The sequence below is a fragment of the Phyllobates terribilis genome, unplaced genomic scaffold, assembly GCF_046119375.1.
Source record: "Phyllobates terribilis strain yellow unplaced genomic scaffold, ASM4611937v1 Scaffold_5__5_contigs__length_657084704, whole genome shotgun sequence".
Classification (NCBI taxonomy): Eukaryota; Metazoa; Chordata; class Amphibia; order Anura; family Dendrobatidae; genus Phyllobates; species Phyllobates terribilis.
The window spans coordinates 602,757,854-602,782,611 of NW_027362765.1; the positions used below are offsets into that span (position 1 = coordinate 602,757,854).

The 24,758-nt window shown below is 44.3% G+C and overlaps 1 protein-coding gene across 21 annotated transcripts in view; it reads left to right on the plus strand.

Annotated features, from left to right (window-relative positions):
• The window catches only part of KCNMA1 (potassium calcium-activated channel subfamily M alpha 1), a 731,255-nt gene that overhangs the window by 676,359 nt on the left and 30,138 nt on the right, over window positions 1–24,758 (plus strand). For 12 of the 21 annotated variants that reach the window (XM_073686045.1, XM_073686039.1, XM_073686043.1 and 9 more), the window contains 5 exons: window positions 52–165; window positions 2,671–2,754; window positions 5,136–5,266; window positions 8,225–8,419; window positions 12,373–12,491. In XM_073686045.1, coding sequence (XP_073542146.1) covers window positions 52–165; window positions 2,671–2,754; window positions 5,136–5,266; window positions 8,225–8,419; window positions 12,373–12,491 — 643 coding nt within the window. The remainder of the gene's footprint in view (window positions 1–51; window positions 166–2,670; window positions 2,755–5,135; window positions 5,267–8,224; window positions 8,420–12,372; window positions 12,492–24,758) is intronic. The other 9 variants (XM_073686049.1, XM_073686056.1, XM_073686051.1 and 6 more) reach the window with 1 other exon arrangement.

Consider the following 24,758-nt stretch of genomic DNA (forward strand, 5'->3'; position numbering starts at 1 on the left):
TAACTTGTTCTATATTTGTGACTATTACGATCTGCTCATTTTGTTTTGAAGGTTTTACACCGCCAGGGATGGACCGATCTTCTCCCGACAACAGTCCAGTGCATGGTCTAGCAAGGCAGCCATCAATTACCACAGGGGCCAACATTCCCATCATTACTGAGCTTGGTAAGATACTTTCTATGGAAATCCATTGTGGCAATGCAGAATGACTGAATAAGGTCTTGTTCACATATGTTTGGTAGTAAGATTTTAAAGGGCTAGCACAGACACATTATTGCCAGTGGCTTATTTCACGTTATTTTTTTTGTAATTTTGTCAGCAGTCCACAATTAAAAAAGATGGAAAAATGCCATATTCATCCAATCTAATAAATAGGACCGTGAAAAACAATTGACAGAACACGGATGCCATACATATGGCATTGGCATGCTTTCCGTTTAAATAATTTTAAAGCACCACTCCACTTACATTACTTACATTAGTAACCCCACTCCACTCCAGTGGTGTCACTAATGTAAGTTGCCCGTCCCTGGTATTATACTCTCTTTCTACTGTCTTCTGTTACGCTCCAGTCATCTTCAGCAGTTTGTGACCTAACGGATTGCTCCAGTGTTTGCTGTGCGATCCGGAAGTCACAACTCAGTGTAAGTCTATGAAGGCCAGAACGAGGCCAAAACAAGGCTCTCATAGACTTACATTGAGTGCTATTGACCATTTCCGATCAGTCAGAAGTTGCAAGATGGGGAGCCGGACCGGAGCAGTGCCATGAAGAGCTGAAGACAGCAGCTATTGAGTATAATACTAGAGGCAGGGAACTAACATTATTAGCACCACTCCAGCTCTGAAAGAAAAAAACGCTGGAGTGGTGCTTTCAGAAAACCTTAATTTATTTCATCACTGATCGCTCCAGTATATGTTTTGATGCTTATATTGCTGTGCCGTTTATTAGAACCATAGCGTATACAGGACGCAGATTGTCCCCTCATTAATATACATAAGTATATTATTATCTCTTTGGATTTTTATTTTTCATGTTACTTTCACATTCTTGCCAGCTAAAAATATTAAGGAATTTTATCTTTTCATGTAAATATGCAATATATCTATGAGATATTAATGAGATGTTAATACAAAAGAAATAGCTTTATATTGATATGTATTAGGGTAAGGCCACACATAGCAGCGATGGTTTGGCAGAATTGCGGTTGCCTTGCTTGGCCTCACGCTTTGAATAAATGTGGACAAGACTGCAATCACACTTCTCAATATTGAAATTGCAACACCAAGAAGGAAATGTCATAAAATCATAGAAATCAGTTGATGGATAGATATATTAATGATATGCAAATTATGAAAACATGTAAACAAAATTTGCAAAACATGTTGATTTATTCAGTATCAATTATGAGCACCACATGCAGAAATCCCCATACTTACATGCCTTGGCTGATTTCAATGAGGTTATTAATGGCTGTGAGGAATGTTCTGCCGCGCTGAATGTATTTGGGCAAATCATCACGATCCACTACTGCCAGCTCCTTTTTACAGTTGCCGACCAATGACCCAAATCTGCTTAATGGGAGACAAATCAGTACACACTGCAGGCCATGGTAGCACGATTCAGCCATGTAGCCTGCTCATAGTAGCATGAGGAACATGTGGCCTGGAGTTGTCATCCTGAAAAATGGCTCCCGGGACACTTTGAAGAAATGGCTGTACCACTAGTTCTAGAATTTCAAATGGTTCTGTACTGCAAGTGAAACTGAACATCACATACCAAGATTAAGGCATCATAGAGTGTCTACACAAACCATCACAACATTGGGCAATGAGCCAGATGTCTAGCTACCGGTGACCTCATGCCACGTCTTTCAAAAGCTATCTCAGTGCAGAGCAAGATGGCAGTGGAGGCTGGAATCCTCTTCAGGGATGAGTCCTGCTTTTGTCTTGGATGCATTGAATGCCAAAGATTGGTCTGGAGACCAATGCCATGAAGAGGTCTTCACGAATGAACATAACATCGGTCACTACTTCCGGAATTATGGTGTGGCATGAAGACTAGCGGGGTCCAGCTAACAGCTCGGTGTTACGTTGATTTTGTCTTACAGCACCTTGTGCAGCCACCAGGCCGCATATTACTTTTGCTCCTGTGATCAGCCTGCAGGGCCTAAACATATATTTCTGCGTCTGGCATTCATATTTGATACTGAATAAATTGAGATATATTGAAAATGTTGTTTCCATTTTTTCATCATTTGCATATCAGTAACATGTCTCTACTCTGTGATTTCCACAGTTCCGTGACTTCTTCTTGTTAGTGTTACAATTTCAAGGGTGCGGAGTGTATATGGAAACATTGGGTTGTGTTTCTAAGGTTATAATAGGCAGTGACCATAAATATATATATAGGGCTTTATATCTTTTAACTTTATACCGTAGACTTGCATATGATATATTCCTCATATGCAATGCCGTAGATTGTATATGAGATCACGTTGCAATTTGTTTTACTGGTTTCACAACTGTCTACCCTCTGCTTTACTCTCCTCCTTCTCTGTGTGTACCGTTCACCTGCTCACTCACTGAGCTGCCTTATTACCTCACCCTCTTTCTGTCTTTTCTCTTTGATCCCCTCCTGCCTTGTACCTTTCTAACACTTGCACCCTTCAGCTAAGCCTGGCAAACTGCTACCTTTGATTTCATTCAGTCAGGAAAAAAACAGTGGAACTCACATACCAATAATTACAGAGTTGGGTAAGAAGAAGCGTCTCTTCTTTCATTACCTTGTTGTGGCTGTGGATATTATATGGCTGCCCCCATGAGAGGCGCAACCAGGAAACACTATTTAAAATATATATATATATGTATGTGTATATATATATATATACATATATAAAATAATAAAAATAATTGCCCTGAGCTCAAGTGCTGCAAATGCTCTATTGATTCTGCCCTCAGACATGTAAGTGATTAGGGTCATTTGAACTCTCCCTGTAATTTTTTAATTTTCTACCTTTTGCTTTTCTCTGCATTAATGTAATCATCCCCTTCAAAAAGAAATAATGCTTTTATTAAGAAAACGCTCTAATAGTTTTATGGCTCTTTCGCCTGGGCTGTTCCCCACAAGATTTTATATATATTATATGAAGGTTATGCGATCCTTCCTCATAGATCGTATCAAGTGACCCAACAAGATGCAGAACTCTGACCATGTGAGGGAAGCCTGTGACCTGAAAGACGTCTTTCTGTGGGGGAGTCCATTTCACGGTTGCCAACTTTAATTTTTTTTTTTTCTGGACAGCTTATCCAAAAATAAAAGACACATTTTTTTTTTTACCGATAATTTGGAAAAATAAAATGGGAAATGTCATACACCCATTATCAGCATATACAGTGAGCTGTGAAATGATAATTACATTCACAATGATCTGCTCAAGTACCACCGCCCTCTAAGTAAAAATCACAGTGACGTCTTTTTTTTTCATAGACACTGGAAAAAATACCCGAAATTCACAAACTGTCCAGGAGTTTCTGGACGGTTGGCAACTCTGGTTCATTTAATAGTACCTGGTACCTAAGGAGATATATATAACAGCGTTATCCTCTGCTGTTGATCTGGTTGCACCCCTGATCTGCATATAACTGATTGTATTTATATATATTTCTTGTGATCTTTTGTTTTATTTCCATCTAGTATTTTCAAAACTTTTTTTTTCTTTTGGCTGTCAATGAAACATTGCCTTTCCAGCATTATCATGCAGTGCTTTGGTCCTGGTTGCTTCTGTTCTGTACTTGTGTGTGGCTCTAGTTTTAAGTGAACTGGTTTGCATCTTCTGTAACGATTTTCTGTTCATGGCTCTCACGCCAACATCAGTATGGCTTTGATCACAATAACCTCTGATACAGAATGTTTTCTTATAACAGAGCTGATACCTTGCTGCCCCTAGCTCCTGTTTGTCTGTCAGTATGATTGGCTGTTCAGACAAGGGAGACATGATTCAAAAGGCAAAAAGCTCAAGATTCCATATGCCTCGCAGCTTTTTTCCGAGTGTTTATTTCTCATTTCTGACTTCTCTAGTGTGATCAAGCTCTTGGGTTATTGAAGAGCAGATAGCCAGCTTTTCTTGGGGGCAGTGGAAGGTTCTGAGACATATGTAGCAGAAAGGAACTTGCTGAAACAGTGCAGGATAAATCTACCATGTGCACCTACCTGCTACACCTTTCATCTATGCATGTTTGCATACATACATTACCCTTGAGGATATTTCATACATTCTTGGCAATAATATTTTATTGACCTCCTATAATGGTGCAAAGCTATGAGTTACTTGAGACATAAATGAACTGCGCCTCAGTATTGCTATGCTATTCGATAGATTGTATATAGTAAGATAGATGTGATAGATTAGGTGTGATAGATAGATATTTAGGTAAATAGATAGATATGAGATAGATAGATATGAGATAGATAGATATTAGATAGATAGATATTAGATAGATAGATAGATAGATAGATAGATAGATAGATAGATAATAAGAGATTCTCCTGAACTAACAATCCCATAATCCTTTAGATACATAAAGATAAGAAGAGGCAGAACTCTATGAATAGGCAAAAAGTGTGTACTTTATTAGCCCATGTGGCGATGTTTCGGTCCTATCACCGAACCCTTTCTCCCATTGGTTTCTGCCCAGAAACCACCTCCCATTTGTTTTAATGGCAAACTTGCATCTTTATAGAAACAACTTGGATATGAAATTGGTGCTGTAGGGAAAAAAAATTATATGTCACATACCAAAGAGTATTCCATGAGGAAACTGTGGTGAGCACCCCGCTCAACGAGGCTAATCCATATGTAGAACTGCAGTAAGTCAAACTGCGATTCCAGTGCAGAATCCTAAGGGACAGCCTCTAATATCTGATTCAGATTCTCTAACAAATTAGCATCTGATCTTTCCAAATGGAAAATATAAGAGTATGTTTTATCCTCTTAGATTAAATTTAGTTGGTCAGAAGCAATATAAGAATTTTACAATATTGTTGTTGCATTGCATTTATATACGGTATACGTTAAGACCAAATCAGTATACTGCTATGTTCTACAGCTTCATAACGTGGTCTTTATGGCTTGCAGTGAATGATTCCAATGTTCAGTTCCTGGACCAGGATGATGATGATGACCCAGACACTGAGCTGTACCTAACACAGCCTTTTGCCTGTGGCACTGCCTTTGCTGTAAGCGTGCTGGATTCACTCATGAGTGCGGTAAGTATCACTTTTTTTCCCCCAAACTTAATGAAATTTTTGTTTTGTTTTATGTTCTTTATTCTTTATGAATAAAGGTTGTGTGATAATATTTCTATACTGACCTATTATTACGTGATGGCAAATGGTGAAGTGGATTGTCTCTTCTTTGTCACTGAGAAATCATTATATTTTCACTCAGCATGGTATGAAGAGTGTAACATGCAAGGTACATGATCAAAGCTAAACACAATATAGCAAGGAATGTACATGAATAAGTAGCATACCTATTTCTCCCTGTATAGCACCTCAGACCACAGGGGCTGGTGGTCTGAGGTGCTACACAGGAAGAAATGGGTATATTACTTGTCACTTGTTCTTGTTTCCATCTCGAAGGTATGTTTTTTGGCCACAGTTCTTCTATAAAGGCCACTTCTGGCCAGACTTCGACGAACAGTAGATTGTTGTAGCTGGGTACCACTGGTTGCTGCCAGCTCTGAGCCGATGACACTACTGAACATTTTCCAATTCCAAATGGAAGTAAGCATGACGTTTATTTCATCTGCTGCACTACGTTTTATTGGCCTCAGGGTCAGACATACTATAGGTGTAAATTGTGCATTCTCGCAGGGATCCCAAGAGGTAAGGGGGGCACTTTAACCTCCAAAGCAGGTGGAATGTTGCTTTATGATGAGCTATTGTACTACAATGGGCCCATATCTTGTTGTTGCACAGGTGCCCTCTTCTTTCTGTGTCCTGAAGCAGCTCATCTTGAAAGTCCAAGCTACTTTGAAATGTTTGCCTGTAAGAGACCTTGTTGGTATAATATTACTACCACTTGTCTTTTTGCTGTGCCCAGTCTTGCCATGGTGACCTGTGAGATGAAACTGTCTTCCACAACCTCACCATTGAAGCAAAAATTGGCTATTCATCACCCAGTTTTAAGAATTCTACACAGCTAATTCTATCTTCTTTATATGAAAGTGATGACCATTATTTTATATAGTTGGTCACTCATACTCCTGACTTTAATTCTACATGACTTAGTGCAAGTTTTGAAGGTAAAGGGTGATCACACCAAATATTGATGTGATTTAGATTTCTCTTTTGTTCATTCACTTTGCATTTTGTCAATTGATAAAAATAAACTATTAACACTTCTATATTTGGAAGTATTTTTACCTTGCAGCATTTTTTTTACACTTGCATAAAACTTTTGCACATTACTGTATATACTAACTTTTCTTTTCTTGGATGGACAGTCACTTTAACCTATTGTGTTTCAACATTTATTATTTTGATGGAATGAGAATCTGACAGGTGTTCCACCATATATGGTTTTAATAATAGTTACAGGCAGATCCGGATTATGTACAAGATAGGCTCTGTAGGTTTACTTGTAACCGCTCATGTAGCATAGGCTGCTTACTCAGAATTGTATAAAGATACAATTTTTATCAGTTATCTAATTTTTGAAAAAAAAATTATTCCATTTCTAGAGCAGCAAAATATCCATTACATGTTGTTAAATTTTATAAACTGCATGACAGTGGGGATTTTCCACCATTCTATCTTTTCTACTCTCCATGGAATACATTTTCATATGGACATTTCTGCTTTTAATTTGGCAAATTAATGTAAGATACACAGTTGGTTCTCTACTTGGACGAGTATGATTATGTAAGGCAGGCTGATGCAGCCACTATAGTTCCTGTGGAAGACAATACGTCAGGTTTTTATGTCAGTTTTTAATTACTGTTTTTCAAATGTATTTTAAAGCTTATTTAAGTGATTTTAGATGGGTAATAAGAGCCCATTTCATCTGTGACCTAATGCAGCAGAAAGTCCCTGTTTAGACTAGATCCTTAAGCCCAAGTCTGCTGGTTGACAACTTGTGCTTGTGCACTTTCTACAGAGCATGGAGACAATTCTAATGAAGTAGTCATCATCATGACACAACATTAATATTTAACACATCCATTGTGGGCTCGGGCGTGCAGTCACTGTCAGGTTGTCAGCGCGGCCAACAATTTGTAAGCTTCCCTTATACCCTAGAGTTTTTTAAAAGGACACGCGGCTGTCTACCATTTAGTTGAATGTTTAATTGATACATGTTGCTGTCAGAGCAGCTAAAAGAGAGTTTAACAGCACCCAAGACCTGAGTCCAGTGAGGGATAATCAGCTGTGACATTTGCAACACAAAAAGTAGGCTCCAAACCAATGTGTGTCATGTCTAAAAAGGCATTCATGCTTTAACTACACTCAGTAGCCTACAATTACACATCTTGATGCCTTTATTAACTGGTCCATGGAAATATTTTCTGCACCAGGTTATTGAGTGAGTAAAGTTCTGCAATGGATTATAAAACTAATGTAGGCTAGGACTGCTCATAGGCATGTTTCTATCTATTGTTCAGCATATAGTCAACTTTCCATGCCTGTCAGTTATAACCTTCCTTGATTTAAAGTGTCTGAGTAAAATCTTTCATTTTATGCCAAAAGCCTGCATAATGTACCACAAGTACCATATTTTTTTTGCATATCTTAAATGGTATATTTATAAGTGTGTGATGATGAGCACAGATTTTCCTCACCCTGCGCAAAGATTTAGTTTGTTGCCCTATTCCCTGACCAAGGGTTGTGTAGTGTCCTTTTCTCCCCTGGGGTACAGAAACCGGTACTATGATCAGATGACCTGTTATTGCTACACAGACAATTGGTTAAAATAATTAAAGGGTGTGTTGTAATTTTTTTGCCAAATTGCTTCGGCTCAACAAAACTTGTATAGGCTAGCCACAATGATTTTTGTATAAATCTATTTAAAAGATATATCTAAGAGAAGTGACAGAGGACAGCAGTAAAAGGTAGAGTGCATGTAATCGAGGGAGCCACAAAAGGAGAAGATGTTCTTTATGGCATCTTGGTAAACACCCCATATGTCCTCACTGCTAACCTGTCTTTTAATTGTTGTTTTCCCAGACATACTTCAATGATAACATTTTAACACTGATCCGAACATTGGTGACTGGAGGAGCAACACCGGAGCTAGAAGCTCTAATAGCAGAAGAGAATGCATTACGTGGAGGGTATAGCACCCCGCAAACTCTAGCTAACAGGGACCGTTGCCGAGTAGCCCAATTGGCTCTGTATGATGGCCCATTTGCTGACCTTGGGGTAAGAAAAAGATTACTGATCAATGCATTTTAAATATTTATGGTAGTCTTAGTGTTTGCGTGTGCTTATACTGTTAGGTCCATAAATATTTAGCTGCTTACCAAAACATAATCATTATGGGCCTAAAGTGCAGACTCTCACCTTTAATTTGAAAGTATTCACATCCTAATTGAGTTTTGTACAAGAGTTTAGTAATTTCAAGAGTTTAGTAATTTCACCTCTTTTTAAAGGCACCAAAAGTAATTGGGCAATTATCTCAAAAGCTCTTTAATGAGGTGCATAGTCTATTCCATCATTAATCCATCATGAATTATAGGGGTTTTCCAGTCTAAAATGAAAAGTCTGCAGTCACTCTGTGTGACTTCAGAATTATGAATCCCCCAGAGCACACACTGTGCGCTGCGAGGATTCGCCGGTTTCTGAGCCAGTAGTAATGTATGCGATATGCATACTCCTGGCCAGAGCGTGTCTAGTGGGCGCGGCCTCGCTCAATACAAGTGTATAGAGCGAGGCCACGCCCACTAGACGGGTTCTGGCTGGAAGTATGCATAACGCATACATCGCCACCTTTCCGGGCTTAGAAATCGCCGAATCAGTACAGTGCACAGTGCAAGTGCTGGGGGGGATTCATGACTTTTCAGTCACACAGAGTAACTGCAATTAAACCAGGCAACTTCTTTAAGCAGGTACAAGGTCTGGAGCTGAACCTATTTGTGGAATTTGCATTTGTAAGCTGTTACTGTGAACCCACAAAATGCGGTCAAAGGAGCTCTCATCTGAAGAGAAACAGACTATCAATAGGCTGAATAAAAGAATAAATCCATCAGAGAGATAGCATAAATGTTAGGAGTGGTCGAATCAACAGTTTGTTAGATTCTGCAACAAAAAAACAGCGCACTGATGGGCTTGGGAGCTGAAAACGGCCTGAAAGTCAGACAACAGTCGATGACCACAGAATCCTTTTCATGATGAAGAAAAACACGTGCACAATATGCACCCAAGTGAAGGACATTTCCAGGAAGTAGGTGTTTCAGCATCTATGTCTACCATAAAAAGAAAATTCATGAGAGCAAATACAGAGAGGTCACCACAAGGTGCAAACCATCAATAAGCCTTACAAATAGAAAGGTCAGATTAGACTTTCCAAAAAACATCTAAAAAAGCCAAACCAGTTCTAGAAAAGCATTTTTTGGTCAGATGAAGGTCAACTGGTAACAGAATGATGGGAAAAAGAAACTATGGAGAAGGCTCATGATCCAAAGCACACTACATCTTCTGTAAAACATGGTAGAAGCAGTGTGATGACATGTGCATGCATGGCTTCCAAAGGCACTGGGTCACCAGTGTTTATTGATGATGTGACTGAACACAGAAGCAGCCGGATGAATTCTGAAGTGTACAGGGCTATACTTTCTGCTTAGATTCAACCAAATGCAGTAGGGTTGATTGGACGGTGCTTCAGTACATATGGACAATGACCCAAAACATACTGTAAAAGCAACCCAGAAGTTTTTTTATGGCAAAGAAATGGAATATTCTGCAATGGCCTAGTAATCACCAGATCTCAACCCCATCGAGCATGCATTTCAAAACTTAAGGCAGAAAGACCCACAAAGAAGCAAAAACTGAAGTCAACTGAAGTAAAGGCCTGGCTAAGCATCACAAAGGAGGAAACCCAGTGTTTGGTGACGCCCGTGGCTTTCAGACTTTCAGGCGGTCATAGCTTGCAAAGGATTCTCTATAAAGTATTAAAATTAACATTTTATTTATAGTAAAGTTAATTTGTCCAATTACTTTGAGCCCCTGAAATGAGGAGGCTTTGTAGATGAAATGGTTGCAATATTGATATTTTTGTTCAACACTTTAATTAAACCTGAAAGTCTACATTTCATTTGCATCTTAGTTTCATTTTAAAGAAAAAATAGTGGCATGCGGACCCCAAATCATGAAGTTTTGGTCACTGTCCAAATTTTTCTGAACTGTTTGTACGTACATACACTACCGTTCAAAAGTTTGGGGTCACCTAGACAATTTTGTGTTTTCCATGAAAACTCATACTTTTATTTATCAAATGAGTTGCAAAATGATTAGAAAATATAGTCCAGAAATTGCCAAGGTTAGAAATAATGATTTTTATTAGAAAGAATAATTTTCTCCTTCAAACTTTGCTTTCGTCAAACAATGCTCACTTTGCAGCAATTCCAGCATTGCAGACTTTTGGCATTCTAGCTGTTAATTTGCTGAGGTAATCTTGAGAAATTTCCCCCCATGCCTCCTGAAGCCCCTCCCACAAGTTGGATTGGCTTGATGGGCACTTTTTGCGTACCATACGGTCAAGCTGCTCCCACAACAGCTCAATGGGGTTGAGATCTGGTGACTGCGCTGGCCACTCCATTATGGATAGAATACCAGCTGCCTGCTTCTTCCCCAAATAGTTCATGCATAATTTGGAGGTGTGCTTTGGGTCATTGTCCTGTTGTAGGATGAAATTAGCTCCAATCAAGCGCTGTCCACAGGGTATGGCATGGCGTTGCAAAATGGAGTGATAGCCTTCCTTATTCAAAATCCTATTTACCTTGTACAAATCTCCCACTTTACCAGCACCAAAGCAACCGCAGACCATCACATTACCTCCACCATGCTTGACAGATGGCGTCAGCCACTCTTCCAGCATCTTTTCAGTTGTTCTGCGTCTCACAAATGTTCTTCTGTGTGATTCAAACACCTCAAACTTTGATTCGTCTGTCCATAAAACTTTTTTCCAATCTTCCTCTGTCCAATGTCTGTGTTCTTTTGCCCATATTAATCTTTTCCTTTTATTAACCAGTCTCAGATATGGCTTTTTCTTTGCCACTTTGCCCTGAAGGTCAGCATCCCGGAGTCGCCTCTTCACTGTAGACGTTGATACTGGCGTTTTGCGTGTACTATTTAATGAAGCTGCCAGTTCAGGAGCTGTGAAGCATCGATTTCTCAAACTAGAGACTCTAATGTACTTGTCTTGTTGCTCAGTTGTGCAGAGGGGCCTCACACTTTTCTTTCTACTCTGGTTAGAGCCTGTTTGTGCTCTCCTCTGAAGAGAGTAGTACACACCGTTGTAGGAAATCTTCAGTTTCTTGGCACTTTCTCGCATGGAATAGCCTTCATTTCTAAGAACAAGAATAGACTGTCGAGTTTCTCATGAAAGTTCTCTTTTTCTGGCCATTTTGAGAGTTTCATAGAACAAACAAATGTAATGCTCCAGATTCTCAACTAGCTCAAAGGAAGGTCAGATTTATAGCTTCTCAAATCAGCCAAACCGTTTTCAGCTTCTCTAACATACTTGTGCAAGGGTTTTCTAGGGTTTTCTAAACATCCATTAGCCTTCTTACACTCTTAGCAAACACAATGTGCCATTAAAACACTGGAGTGGTGGTTGTTGTAAATGGGCCTCTATACACCTATGTAGATATTGCAATAAAATCAAGATGTTTACAGCTAGAATAGTAATTTACCACATTAACAATGTATAGAGTGGATTTCTGATTCATTTAATGTTAGCTTCATTGAAAAAAAAATGTGCTTTTCTTTAAAAAATAATGAAATTTTTAAATGACCCCAAACTTTTGAACGGTAGTGTATATGGAGAATTTAAGACTTTTATTTCACTATGCAAACCTGAAGCTGCTGTTAGTTGATATTATTTTTTTCTCATTAATGTAGTTTGGATCATTCTTGTCATATATTGCACAGTAGACTTGTGCATGTATAAAGCCGAAAATCTGGAAAATAGTCTGAGCTGCACTCTGAACTCGATTACTTGATTTAGTAGGATTATTTAGTATTTTTATTTTATTTTAAGGGAGATATCTACAAAATAAAAAGTCAATATCTTGTTATTCCGTTGTTAACACATTCTCATGTAAATTAATATATATGTCCAAAGTCTGAACTTACTGTGCTTTTAATTTTTGTAGGATGGTGGATGTTATGGAGATTTATATTGCAAAGCATTAAAAACATATAACATGCTTTGTTTTGGCATATATCGGTTACGTGATGCCCACCTGAGCACACCTAGCCAGTGTACCAAAAGGTAGGTAAATGTTACAACTAAGGTACATGTTTCTTTATAAACAGGAAAATGATTGCAGAAATACCAGGCGAAAAAATAGATATGAAATCATTACCATTTGTATTTATTCTGAAAGATGTCTATAGTTAAAAATACTGCTGTATATTTAATGGTGTGAGGCTCAGTAGCATAGCTGTTTGGGCTGTAGTGATCGGAAATGGTTTGCAGCCCCTAATGGCCTTATGCACTTCAGTAACAATTTGACTACAGTAAAATCCTTTGAGTTGTCCTTGAATCCAAACTCCACATTCTGTGTCCACTCCTTCTTCATGCTTTGCATCAGCCAAGTGACACAGACAAGAGATAGAAGCTGTCTCTGGAGTGAAGACAGTTCGTGGCTCTTCCTCCTGAACCTTGGTATGTTCCTCTGTCTCAGTTTTAAATGAGACAATGGAGAATTGCTGTGAATGAAGAATTGTGTCTCACTCATGTCGGGGAAAGGACCAGAGGTTCCTTGGAAGCACCACTTTGTAAGTGAGAGATGTGTCTGGAGGGTGGTAGAATGCCCTCAGCATGGTCAGGAGTTTCCATTTATTATACTAGCATAATATGGATATCTCATTTATTTATAGATAGCTTTCTAGAGCCCCTTGGATCTGTCTAACTCTCTCATTGAATGTTATTTAGCTGTGATTATATTTCATCTCATGTATTGTCCATCCAACAGTCAAGTATTTGCCAACACATAAATACTCATATTTTTTTTTTTTTCTGTTGCAAACTAATAAAGATGAGTGAATATTTTGATATTCAAATACACCAGTTTTCAAAATTTTCCCAAAAATTAAATTTCCAGCAAATCAATTTGCTATGAATCACAATATTGCAAAGCCTCCAGTTTCAAATACACCAGTTTTCAAAATTTTCCCAAAAATTAAATTTCCAGCAAATCAATTTGCTATGAATCACAATATTGCAAAGCCTCCAGTTGCCCGGAACAGACATGTATAACACTCTAAAGTCTCTAAGGACTATATTGAACCCTTTTGAACTCATTATTGCAAACAGAGCCTTAGTAATGTCAAAGTGGCCTCAACATATAAGGCTATAGGTAAATGCATGGTAACTAGTGGTAGCCAACAGCCTCCTTAATAATACACTTTTTTAGTAGACTCTTTAGGCTTTTCGAATTGTAAAAATGGTTCAAGAATTGTCCCTTTTTGGGGGCAGATGCTTCCTTTGATGGTGTTTTTACGCAGACTTTATACAAGGAAGAAGCTATAGATTTTCACAAGTGGTGGTCCAAAAATTAGCACTGTTGGGGAGTAGCAACAGGTTTGCTGTTTGGAAAGAGAAGAAGCACTGGCTTTTTAACAAGATATCCAAACATTGTCCTCATTTTGGGTTAAGCAAAAGTTTGCTGTTTGGAAATGAAGAAGTAATGGTTTTATATTAAGCTGTCTAAAAAGTATCCCTTTTTAGGGGAACAGCAACCGATTTGCTTTTTTGAAAGTGAAAAAGCCATAGCTATTTACCAAAAAGTCCAAAAATTGTCCTTGAAGTGAATAAGCGGTATTTTTTTAAAAAGCCTTCCAGAAATCATTCCTTTTTGAGAGCAGTTTCGGTTTCTTTTTCTCTGTACAGGATATGTTTCTGAGCAGCAGTACAGTAAAGCCATAGAACAAAATGGACACAGACAGAAAGTATAGAATTTGTTTGTGACGCGCCCCTGGGCCTGCTGCTTCGCGCGGCATCGCGCGCATGGGGGAGCTTACCCAGAGCCGGATCTGTTGAGGGTTGTAGTCTCGTGGCGGTAACCCGGTCCGTGCCCAGGGAGTCAGACTAAGTGGCGTTGTATTAGCGGTAGGTGTTGGACGACTACGCCACCCGTTGAATGCAGCGAAGGAGCTGCCGCTGCAGGGCAGACCGCTGAGGCCGGTGGTAGGATTGTGCAGCGTGATAGTATCACCCCCAACGGGAGGGGTATGGCCTCAGGGCAGCCGACGTGGATGATGGGGGAGCAGGAATCACTCAGAGACGATGCGTTGTAGTTCAGGGTCTTTACTGGTGATAAAGATAGACCCTCCCGGAGTACTGGCTAGCGATCGGGGCCTGGTCAGTCCTTGAGCAGATGGGATCTCCCCTGGCCAGGCGGAGTTGTAGGCCTCCCAAACTGACTGTACTCTTCTGGCTACCTTGCTAGAGGCGGGTATAAGTAGCCCACGTCCCTGAGTGTACCGTTTGGTGCTCACCCGTATGGCCGGTGACTCGGGGCCTTCTAGTGGCGTCCGCTCCACGACGGCGGTGCTGGTCCCACGCGTGTGACCGTGCCTTCGGGTTTCTTGGCCAGAGGACCTGAAATCCCCTGCCGGGCGGTTTCTGCTGCTGGGTAAAGATTAGTCCCCACAGCCTCGGACTCCGGGTCCGGTGATAGCTTCTCAGTCAGGGCGAGCTCTGCAGCTGCCAGCCCCTGACTCCGTATAGCACTGCTCCCACAGAGCTCCTGATGTTCCTTTCCTATATCTGCTTCTCTTCTCTGTCTCTACTTCTTCTCTACTCACTAACCCTGCCTCAGCCCTAGGTTTATATAGGGGAAGTTCTTCCCCTCCCAGGACTGGGCAGGAGGTGTGGCATGCATAGGATCCCTGACCAAGAGACCTCCCACCTGCTCTCAGACATAACATTGCTGTTACTGTGGAAACCAGACCCCTGGGGTGCCACATTCCCCCCTAGTGAAATTTAGTACTCCGGGACTAAGCATATTTTTAGAAAAACATAACAAGGTATAAACAATAATAATACAATAAGAAAAACACATAAAGATGGTTACGGCGTGTCCGCAACCGGGTGCAATTTTGAAGAAAAGCAAGGTGTCCATTTCACCAAAACAGGGAGACGTAACCAGGTAGGGGCCTGTCCTGCCCCGAGTCCTTAACAGTCTTTAGTCCATTCCTAGGTTACGCTCCAACCAATTGTACATGGATTCCCGGTAAATCCACCAAGGACTCCTAAAAATAACTAGAAACACATAATTATTTACAAGTAACAGACAGGTGACCACAAATAAAACAATTTAAACACTTCAAATCCTCCAACGTGCGGGTAACTGGCCTCTAGTGGCCCTAGTGGACCTACGGAGCTGACTGTCTGGCCCTGATCTACAGGGTGTAGGAGCTGTCAAGGGTAAACTGGGCAGCTGTTTACGGGCTCTTTGGCTCACTAGGGGTACGGCAGGCTCACTATGAGCAGAGGGTTGATCCTCCTGTTCTGCTTGTGTGGAGTCTGCTGCCTCCTGGACCGGCTGCTCTTCCAGCTCTACCTGTTGCTCCGTAGGCACTTGGGATGCTGGTTGGAGGAACGTGAGGACGGGTACCACAACTGCACCATTGACTTGAGTCCAGGACCGAGGGAAGTCTCCGAGCACAGTACTAACCATATCTTCCCTTTCCTCTATGGGTCGAGGGTCTTCTTGCTCTCCTTCTGGGTTCCGTAGCTGTTCGGGACACTTCTTCAGGTGATCCCGGGATACAATGGCTGTGGTTTCCCCTCCGTCTTTACTGATGGTACAAACCTTTGGGTTGTCGTGGCTTGAGGGCAGTACGGTGTACGGGTCCTTCTCCCACTGGTCGTCCAACTTGTGGAGCCGTCTCTTCCTCTTCAAGACCTGCTCTCCGGGTACCAGGGGAACAGCGGGAGCATACTGGTTGTAAGTTTTCTCTTGTCTTTCCCTAGCGAGACAGAGACTTCGCTCCACGCTCTCCTGTACTTTCCGGTACTGCTGCTGCCTCTCTGTGTCCCAGTCTGCTTCCGGTGAAGTGTCCTCAGGTGTCAGGACTCCCATCTCCAGGTCAACAGGTAGCTTACCAGGCCTTGCCCTCATTAGGTAAGCCGGGGTACAGTTGGTGGAACCTACAGGGATGTAGTTGTATAGGTCCACCAGGTCGGGCAGCTTCTCAGGCCACAGACTGCGTTCTTCCAGGGGCAACGTTTTCAGAAGATCCATTACCACCTGGTTCATTTTCTCACAAAGTCCATTAGTTTGCGGATGATAGGGTGTCGTCCTTATCTTCCGGCAGCCATACAGATTGCAGAATTCCTGGAAGACCTCCACTTCAAAGGCAGGTCCCTGGTCCGTCAGCACTTGGTCCGGGTACCCGTGTGGACGGCAGAAGTGCTGCTGGAAGGCTCTAGCTGCTGTTTGAGCTGTTAAGTCCTTAACGGGGACGACAACCAAGAACCGGGAGTAATGATCCACAATGGTTAACGCGTAGACGTAGCCACTTCTGCTTGGGGTCAGTTTTACATGATCCAAGGCTACCAGTTCCAACGGCTGCTTGGTGACGATGGACTGAAGGGGGGTCTTCTGGCTGGCACGGTCCTTCCTTCTTAGGTTGCACGGGCCACAGTCTCTGCACCACCTCTCGATGGTTCCCCTCATGCCTACCCAGTGGAACCACCCGCGCAGCAGGAACTCCAACTTCTTCCATCCGAAGTGTCCAGCCCCGTCGTGGTATGCCTCCATCACCATGGCTGCGTCTCTTCGTGGCACCACTACTTGCCAGATTAGTTCATGCGTCCGGGAGTTAACCATTCTGCGGCACAACTTCCCCTTGTAAAGGAACAGTCGACTCTTCTCAGCCCACAGTTGTTTGGCTTCCTCCGGAGCGTCTGGGTCAAGGCGAGCCTCTGGCCGAGTCAGCATCTCCTTCACCAGTCGGACGGCAGGGTCACTGTCTTGCGTTTCCTCCCAGTTGTAGTGAGGCAAGTGGTTAAACGTAGCGGCTTGCTTACTCCTTACCCGATGGGAATACTGGATAGTCCCATGACGGTGGAACGCGGGGAGTTCGACTTCTTCCAGTCCCTCTGGATCTTCTCCTACGTCCGGTAGGTTTGGCATCCTGGACAGGGCGTCCGCGTTGGTATTGGAGCGTCCTGCCCGGTATTTGATTGTGAACTCGTAGTTGGACAGACGGGCCATCCATCTCTGCTCTAGGGCACCGAGTCTTGCCGTGTCCAGGTGTGTCAACGGGTTGTTATCCGTGTACACGGTGAACCGGGAAGAAGCGAGGTAGTGCTTAAAGCGTTCGGTGACTGCCCACACCACTGCCAGGAACTCTAGCTTAAATGAGCTGTAATTCTCAGGGTTTCTTTCGGTGGGTCGCAGTTTTCGACTGGCGTAAGCGATTACTCGTTCTTTCCCCTGCTGGATCTGGGACAGTACGGCTCCTAGCCCGATGTTACTTGCGTCGGTGTAGAGGATAAAGGGCTGGCTGTAATCAGGGTACGCCAGGATTTCATCCCCCGTGAGGGCCATCTTCAGCTGGCGGAAGGACTCTTCTTCTAACTTCTCCCATTTGAAGGGCGGCTTCTGGTTCTTGGCCTTCCGGGACTGGCCTATCAGGAGGTCCTGCATAGGAGCTGCCTTTTTGGTGAAACCGGGGATGAATCTGCGGTAATAGCCTACCAACCCGAGGAACTGCCGCACTTCCTTTACACTGGAGGGACTTGGCCATTCCTTAATTGCGGTGATCTTATCAGGGTCGGGAGCCACTCCGTCAGCGCTCACCACGTGTCCCAGGTACTGCACCTTTGGTTTTAGGAGGTGACACTTGGAGGGTTTTACCTTTAAGCCGTAGTTTGCCAGAGCTTCGAACACTTCCGCCAGGTGTTTCAGGTGGTCCTCATAAGTCTTGGAATATACGATGACATCGTCCAGGTACAACAGGACCGTCTCGAAGTTTCTGTGGCCCAGACAGCACTCCATTAATCGTTGAAAGGTTCCTGGTGCGTTACAGAGTCCGAACGGCATGCAGGTAAACTCACTAAGTCCCATCGGGGTGGTGAATGCGGTCTTCTCCCGGTCCGCCTCTGCTACAGGAACCTGCCAGTACCCGCTAGTGAGATCCAAGGTAGAGAAGAAGTTAGCAGATCTTAAAGCAGCCAAAGACTCCTCTATCCTTGGTAAGGGGTACGCATCCTTGTGTGTGATACGGTTGATTTTCCGGTAATCTACACACATCCTCATGGTGTTGTCTTTCTTTTTGACTAAGACTAGTGGAGCTGCCCAGGGGCTACAGCTATCCCTGATCACCCCAGCCTCCTACATGTCCTTAAGCATCCCCTTGGCGTGTTGGTAGTGTGCAGGGGGTACAGGTCGATACCTCTCTTTTATGGGAAGATGGTCTCCCGTGGGGATGTGGTGTTCTACCCCCTTGACTCGCCCGAAGTCTAACGGGTGTTTACTAAACACTCTCTCGTACTCTTGAACCACCCGATAGACTCCCTGTCTCTGGTGCGAGGGAGTGGAGTCAGTACCCAAATGTAGTTGCTGACACCAGTCCTCCATTGTTTCCTTAGAGCCGTTACTTTCCTCCGGGGAAGATGGAGGCAAGGGTTCTACGGACTGTATGGAATTTTGATTGATGGTATACAATTTGGCTAGCGTGGCATACCGGGGCAGGTACACTTCCCTCTTCCCGATATTTATTATGCGAACGGGCACCCTCCCATGGCGTACATTGACCACCCCCCGTGCTGTCAAAATGGTGGGCCTACTGTCTGAGTAAACTGGTTCTACCATTGCCTGGTAATCTCTACCTCTCAGACCAATAGCTGCCCGGCACCAAATCATCATTTCACTTTTTGGGGGCATGGCAATAGGGAAAGGGTCACACATTCTTACGCTACCAATCTCACCACCGGAGAGTTCTATCTGTTGCCGTCGCATCAGTGCCCGGATCTCTTTCTGGAGCACTCGCTGCTGGCCGGAGCTGGCGTTCTTGGCAACCTGCTGTAAAAGGAAAATCACCTCTGCAAGACAATTTTCAATTACATTAGTTCCTAGAGTTATCTTTGGGTGACTCTCGTGCTGGTCAATGTCTACAATGATCAGTCCCTGTGCCGCCAGTTCAACTCTACCGATTTTAATGGTCACCTCTTTAAATCCAATCTGTGGCACGGGCTGACCATTGCTGGCGATGATACTCAAATCGTCGTCAGGGTAGCGGGTGATATCCGAGTCATTCCAGTACTGCTTGAAGAGCACGTACGGGATAGTGGCAACCTGTGACCCGGTGTCCAGTAGGGCACTCATAGGGATGCCATCCAGTACCACAGGCAAGACTGGACGTCCTCCCACATATTTGTCGCGCCAGTTCGATGGGCCTGATGATCTTTTTCCTGGGGTTTGGCCCTCTACCCCAGGTTGTGCCAGTTTAAAGAACAGTACCTTGCCATATGTCCGGGTTGATTGCAGCGGCGGCAGATGGGTTGTCCGTCCTCGTTGTATCGGTCGCTGGGTCTTCCTCTGGCCGGTGGGGTCCTCCTTGGTCGACGCCACGGGATGTCCTCCGGTCCGGATGCCAGCTGGATCTTCCCTGGAGTGGAAACCTGTAAAGACTGCACAGTTCGGGTTAGCGCGGCAACGCTTTTAGCTAGCTCTTGGACCTGATGGTGCAGGTCTGGAGCCGGGTCATTGTTCAAAGCCTGCGCATCAGCTCCCACAGGCCCTGCCGACAAGGGCGCCGCCTCCTGGTGGTAAGTGGTAGTGAGGCGTCTGTGGGTCACAACGCCACCTGGTGCCGGTTCTCGGAGCACCCGGATGGCTCTGTCCTTGAACTGTGCAAATCCCAGATGAGGGTCCTGTAAGGCCATTGCCCGCAACTGGGTTCGGTGGGCATTGCAATATAAACCCTCTATAAATTGTTCAGTCAACAGCCTGTCCTCGTCTCCCACGCCGTCAGGGTCGGTCTGCTTAATGGCTCTCAGGGCCTCTTGTAGGTTCAGGGCATAGTCCCTTATACTCTCGTGTGCTCGCTGCTTGCACCCGTAGAATCTAAGCTTGATCTCGGCTGAGGTGCGGGTATCAAAGGTGTCCCTCAGCCGGGTTAGTATCCCTGCAACAGTCCTCCCCCCAGGTGGCCAGGACTTTACCTCCCTTTGGGCTGCCCCGGTTAATTGGGCCACCAGGATGCTCACTTTTTGCTCTTCTGTGAGGGGATACACCTGGAAGAGGCTATCCAGCTTTTCTCTAAAGTCATGCAGGGTATGGGACTCCCCTGAGTACTGGGGTAGCCAGGCCGCTCCCGGGATATAGGGCATGGTGAAAGGCATGACTGCAGCAGCGGTGGCGCTGGCGGGGGTTGAGGCAGTGAAGCTCTCCTCCGTATCCGACATCTTCCTCCCCCCTAGTGGACCGTGGCCTACCTTGCGATGATCCTCTTCCGTAGGCCGCGGCTCCGCAGTGGATCGTCAGGGTTGAGGACCTTCCGTCGCGCTCCTGTGACGTCGGTGTCTGCTGGGCTCCTTCCAGGACCTTACGCAACGTCCGGACGTGAGGCGGGGCTTCAGTTCTCGCGCGCTTTCGGAGTCCACGCCCCTCTTCTTCCCGCGCGGCGTCTTCAAGATGGCGTCCAACGGCGGGAAAACTCCACGGATGGCGGGAAGAAGGCAGAAGATGGCGCCGGATGGCGGGAAAACTTTGCGGATGGCGGGAAGAAGGTAGAAGATGGCGCCGGATGGCGGGAATCTTCACCACTGGTAAGTTTGAACAGTCTTTTTCAGGCACGCAGTACCCGGTGGTTGCGGGCACGAGATCCTGCCGACTACGCCAAAAGTTGACGCGCCCCTGGGCCTGCTGCTTCGCGCGGCATCGCGCGCACGGGGGAGCTTACCCGGAGCCGGATCTGTTGAGGGTTGTAGTCTCGTGGCGGTGACCCGGTCCGTGCCCAGGGAGTCAGACTAAGTGGCGTTGTATTAGCGGTAGGTGTTGGACGACTACGCCACCCGTTGAATGCAGCGAAGGAGCTGCCGCTGCAGGGCAGACCGCTGAGGCCGGTGGTAGGATTGTGCAGCGTGATAGTATCACCCCCAACGGGAGGGGTATGGCCTCAGGGCAGCCGACGTGGATGATGGGGGAGCAGGAATCACTCAGAGACGATGCGGTGTAGTTCAGGGTCTTTACTGGTGATAAAGATAGACCCTCCCGGAGTACTGGCTAGCGATCGGGGCCTGGTCAGTCCTTGAGCAGATGGGATCTCCCCTGGCCAGGCGGAGTTGTAGGCCTCCCAAACTGACTGTACTCTTCTGGCTACCTTGCTAGAGGCGGGTATAAGTAGCCCACGTCCCTGAGTGTACCGTTTGGTGCTCACCCGTATGGCCGGTGACTCGGGGCCTTCTAGTGGCGTCCGCTCCACGACGGCGGTGCTGGTCCCACGCGTGTGACCGTGCCTTCGGGTTTCTTGGCCAGAGGACCTGAAATCCCCTGCCGGGCGGTTTCTGCTGCTGGGTAAAGATTAGTCCCCACAGCCTCGGACTCCGGGTCCGGTGATAGCTTCTCAGTCAGGGCGAGCTCTGCAGCTGCCAGCCCCTGACTCCGTATAGCACTGCTCCCACAGAGCTCCTGATGTTCCTTTCCTATATCTGCTTCTCTTCTCTGTCTCTACTTCTTCTCTACTCACTAACCCTGCCTCAGCCCTAGGTTTATATAGGGGAAGTTCTTCCCCTCCCAGGACTGGGCAGGAGGTGTGGCATGCATAGGATCCCTGACCAAGAGACCTCCCACCTGCTCTCAGACATAACATTGCTGTTACTGTGGAAACCAGACCCCTGGGGTGCCACATTTGCACAAGCAAGGAGATAATCAGTTGTATAGGGCAGCACTGGAAATCCCAACAGCAGAACATGATGGATAGGTAGGAGATGCCAAGCTGGGTAGGGGGTGTTGGCGTTGGTGGCAGCAGAATACTGTAGAACACAATGAATAGGAAGGCAGACACTAAGACTGGTTGAACTATTGCAATCAGCCGAGTGAAAATTGGCTCTGATCCATGCCTGATTTATTTTGATAAATATAAGGTTTTTTTACACTTGCAAGGGACAATCTGGTATGCTTGCGTGTTACAAATCCACCTACTGCGCTGAATGCCATCAGTGACACTACCTAAACACCTAAACAAAATATCACATGAGGGGCCTAATAAATAGAGACAACCAGCAGACACATAGCCCCCCTAAAAAATAACTTTTATTAATAATCTCTAAAAAGGACCTAAAAGTCCATAGACAAACAACAATAATACTCTAAATGATATCAGTGACACTACCTAAGAGGCTGGACATGACAGCATGCCCATGGCAAACTGGGCTAGTTCTTGCCATTGGGCCAGTTTGCTGATGCAGAAAACCATCGAGTCAGAGTTCTGCTTATTTGCTGAAGAAAAAACATAGTCCAGGTAAGACTGAACCTGGCTGTTCTGGCAGAGTGTCTGTGTTTGCTGAAGTATGTCAGGTTGGCACAGCGGCAGATAAAACATCTGGTCCATCATGTCATATATACTGGAATCGCTGCAGCTGCCTCAGCTACTTCTACCAGCCCTAGAGATGGCAAATGCAGGGAAGATTTGGTTGTGCAGAGATCAGGGAAGGGTATCCCAATTACACTTTCGGACAGCAGGCGTCTGCTCGGCAAAGAACACAGTTGGTAATGCGCAAAGTTTGATTTCCTTACAGAAACTGGAAAATGATTCCTATATTTTGCTTTTATAGTGAAGGTCTAAAAGCAAGGCTGTCCAATAGTTATCCTTTTGCTTTTGCCACAAGCAATCGAACATACAGCTTGCCATGCACTCCAGCATGACCAAAGACCCCATTGGTTTCTCTTTCACAACTCCGATGTGATGGTTTGTCATAATGGTCATTGTCATTATCATCATCAATTTGACAATGACTGTGAGCCTCATCCCTTACATGTGCTTCAGATAACTCAATATCCCTCTCCACATCCACCCCTCTTCTAATTCCCCTCTTCCTCTTTTTCCACCTCCACATACCACTGCATGCAACATTGACCTTAATGTCCACAACAGCCCCAGGATGGCGATGAACACGTAGAAGTTACTGTTCTTCTTCCATCCCTTGTTTCATTCTTGTGATTGTTTTTTTCCAAATCTAAATATGAAGGGGTGTAATCAATGCTGCCACAGTTGTCCCTACTGCAAATTTAGTAGCCTCTTCAAAGGGCCTCAGTAGGTGACATGTGTCCCTCATCAGCTGACAATGGCAGATTTCAAAGTAACCTAAGATCCTGTCTACCTTCTTCATGATATAATTAAGCACAGCTTTATGCTGCTCGTACAGATGCATCAATATATGAAGTTTTGAATTACAGCATTTAGCTATGTCGAAAATCAGGCACCACTCGGGTAGTTTTTGCAAAGCCTTGAGGGTGTTTTGCTACTCGAGAATGGTTGAAATGCCCAGACATTCTTGTTGCCAAAACCACCTTCTTTTAGTGGGTATATTTCTTTAAATATTTTTTTGATTAAATTCAGGGTGTTCGCAATGCAGTAGCATGCAAGTCATCCAGAATGTTCCGAGCAGCGTTGCTTACGACAATGCCCAGTTGCAGTTGACAGGGAGCAATCCAACATGATATTTGCTGCTTTATGCAGATAAGCAACATACTGTAGCTGTATAGCTTTTGTCAGAATTGTTGCCCATACCCACAAGCTGTGAAACTGTTTAGCACTTTACTTTGCAAGAACGAAATGACTGAAGGCATGGAGTGGATACAATGCTGTACCCTGTTGTTGTTTAAGATGAGGTAATTTTTATTAAGGAAGATGAGGAAGTGTAGGAGGAGATGATGACTGTCACTAACAGTTTGACCACTTCTAGTGTTAAGCCGACTTCACCATTGGTCCTGGTTGCAGTGGTGCAGCTGCCACACGAAACATTCACCCAATAGGCTATGAAAAACAAGTATTGTCCCTGTCCATAGTTACTGCACCATGTGTTTTTTGGTACAGTGCACTTTGGAGCTCAATACCAAGTCGAGAGAGTGACCCACGCACATATGCACATGAGAGCACAAAGCAGGCTCCCCTTTCTGTGAGAAATGATGAAGGATAGGTATATTTAAAAAAACTGAGTACACGCCATCATTTCTTGAAAGGCAGTGGAGTCCACTAAGTGATAGTGAATGCATCACCATCAACTTGACCAGGTGGGAGGTGAGGAGGCACACAAGCTGATGACTATGAGTGTACACATATTTCCTCAGCACACTATCAGGGATGTATATCTGGCAGTACAACAAAGTATAACAAGCAGTAGTTGTGGATGTTGATGATGGTAACACTGATAAGGTACTACTTGCCACTACTATCTTGACTGACACTGCCAGTGCCTTTACCACCATGGATGAAAGCGCCACTAATATAGCAAAGAGTTTTAATCATGACCCCCATCTTGAACGGCCCATGTCATCTAAGTACAAAGTCTGACTGT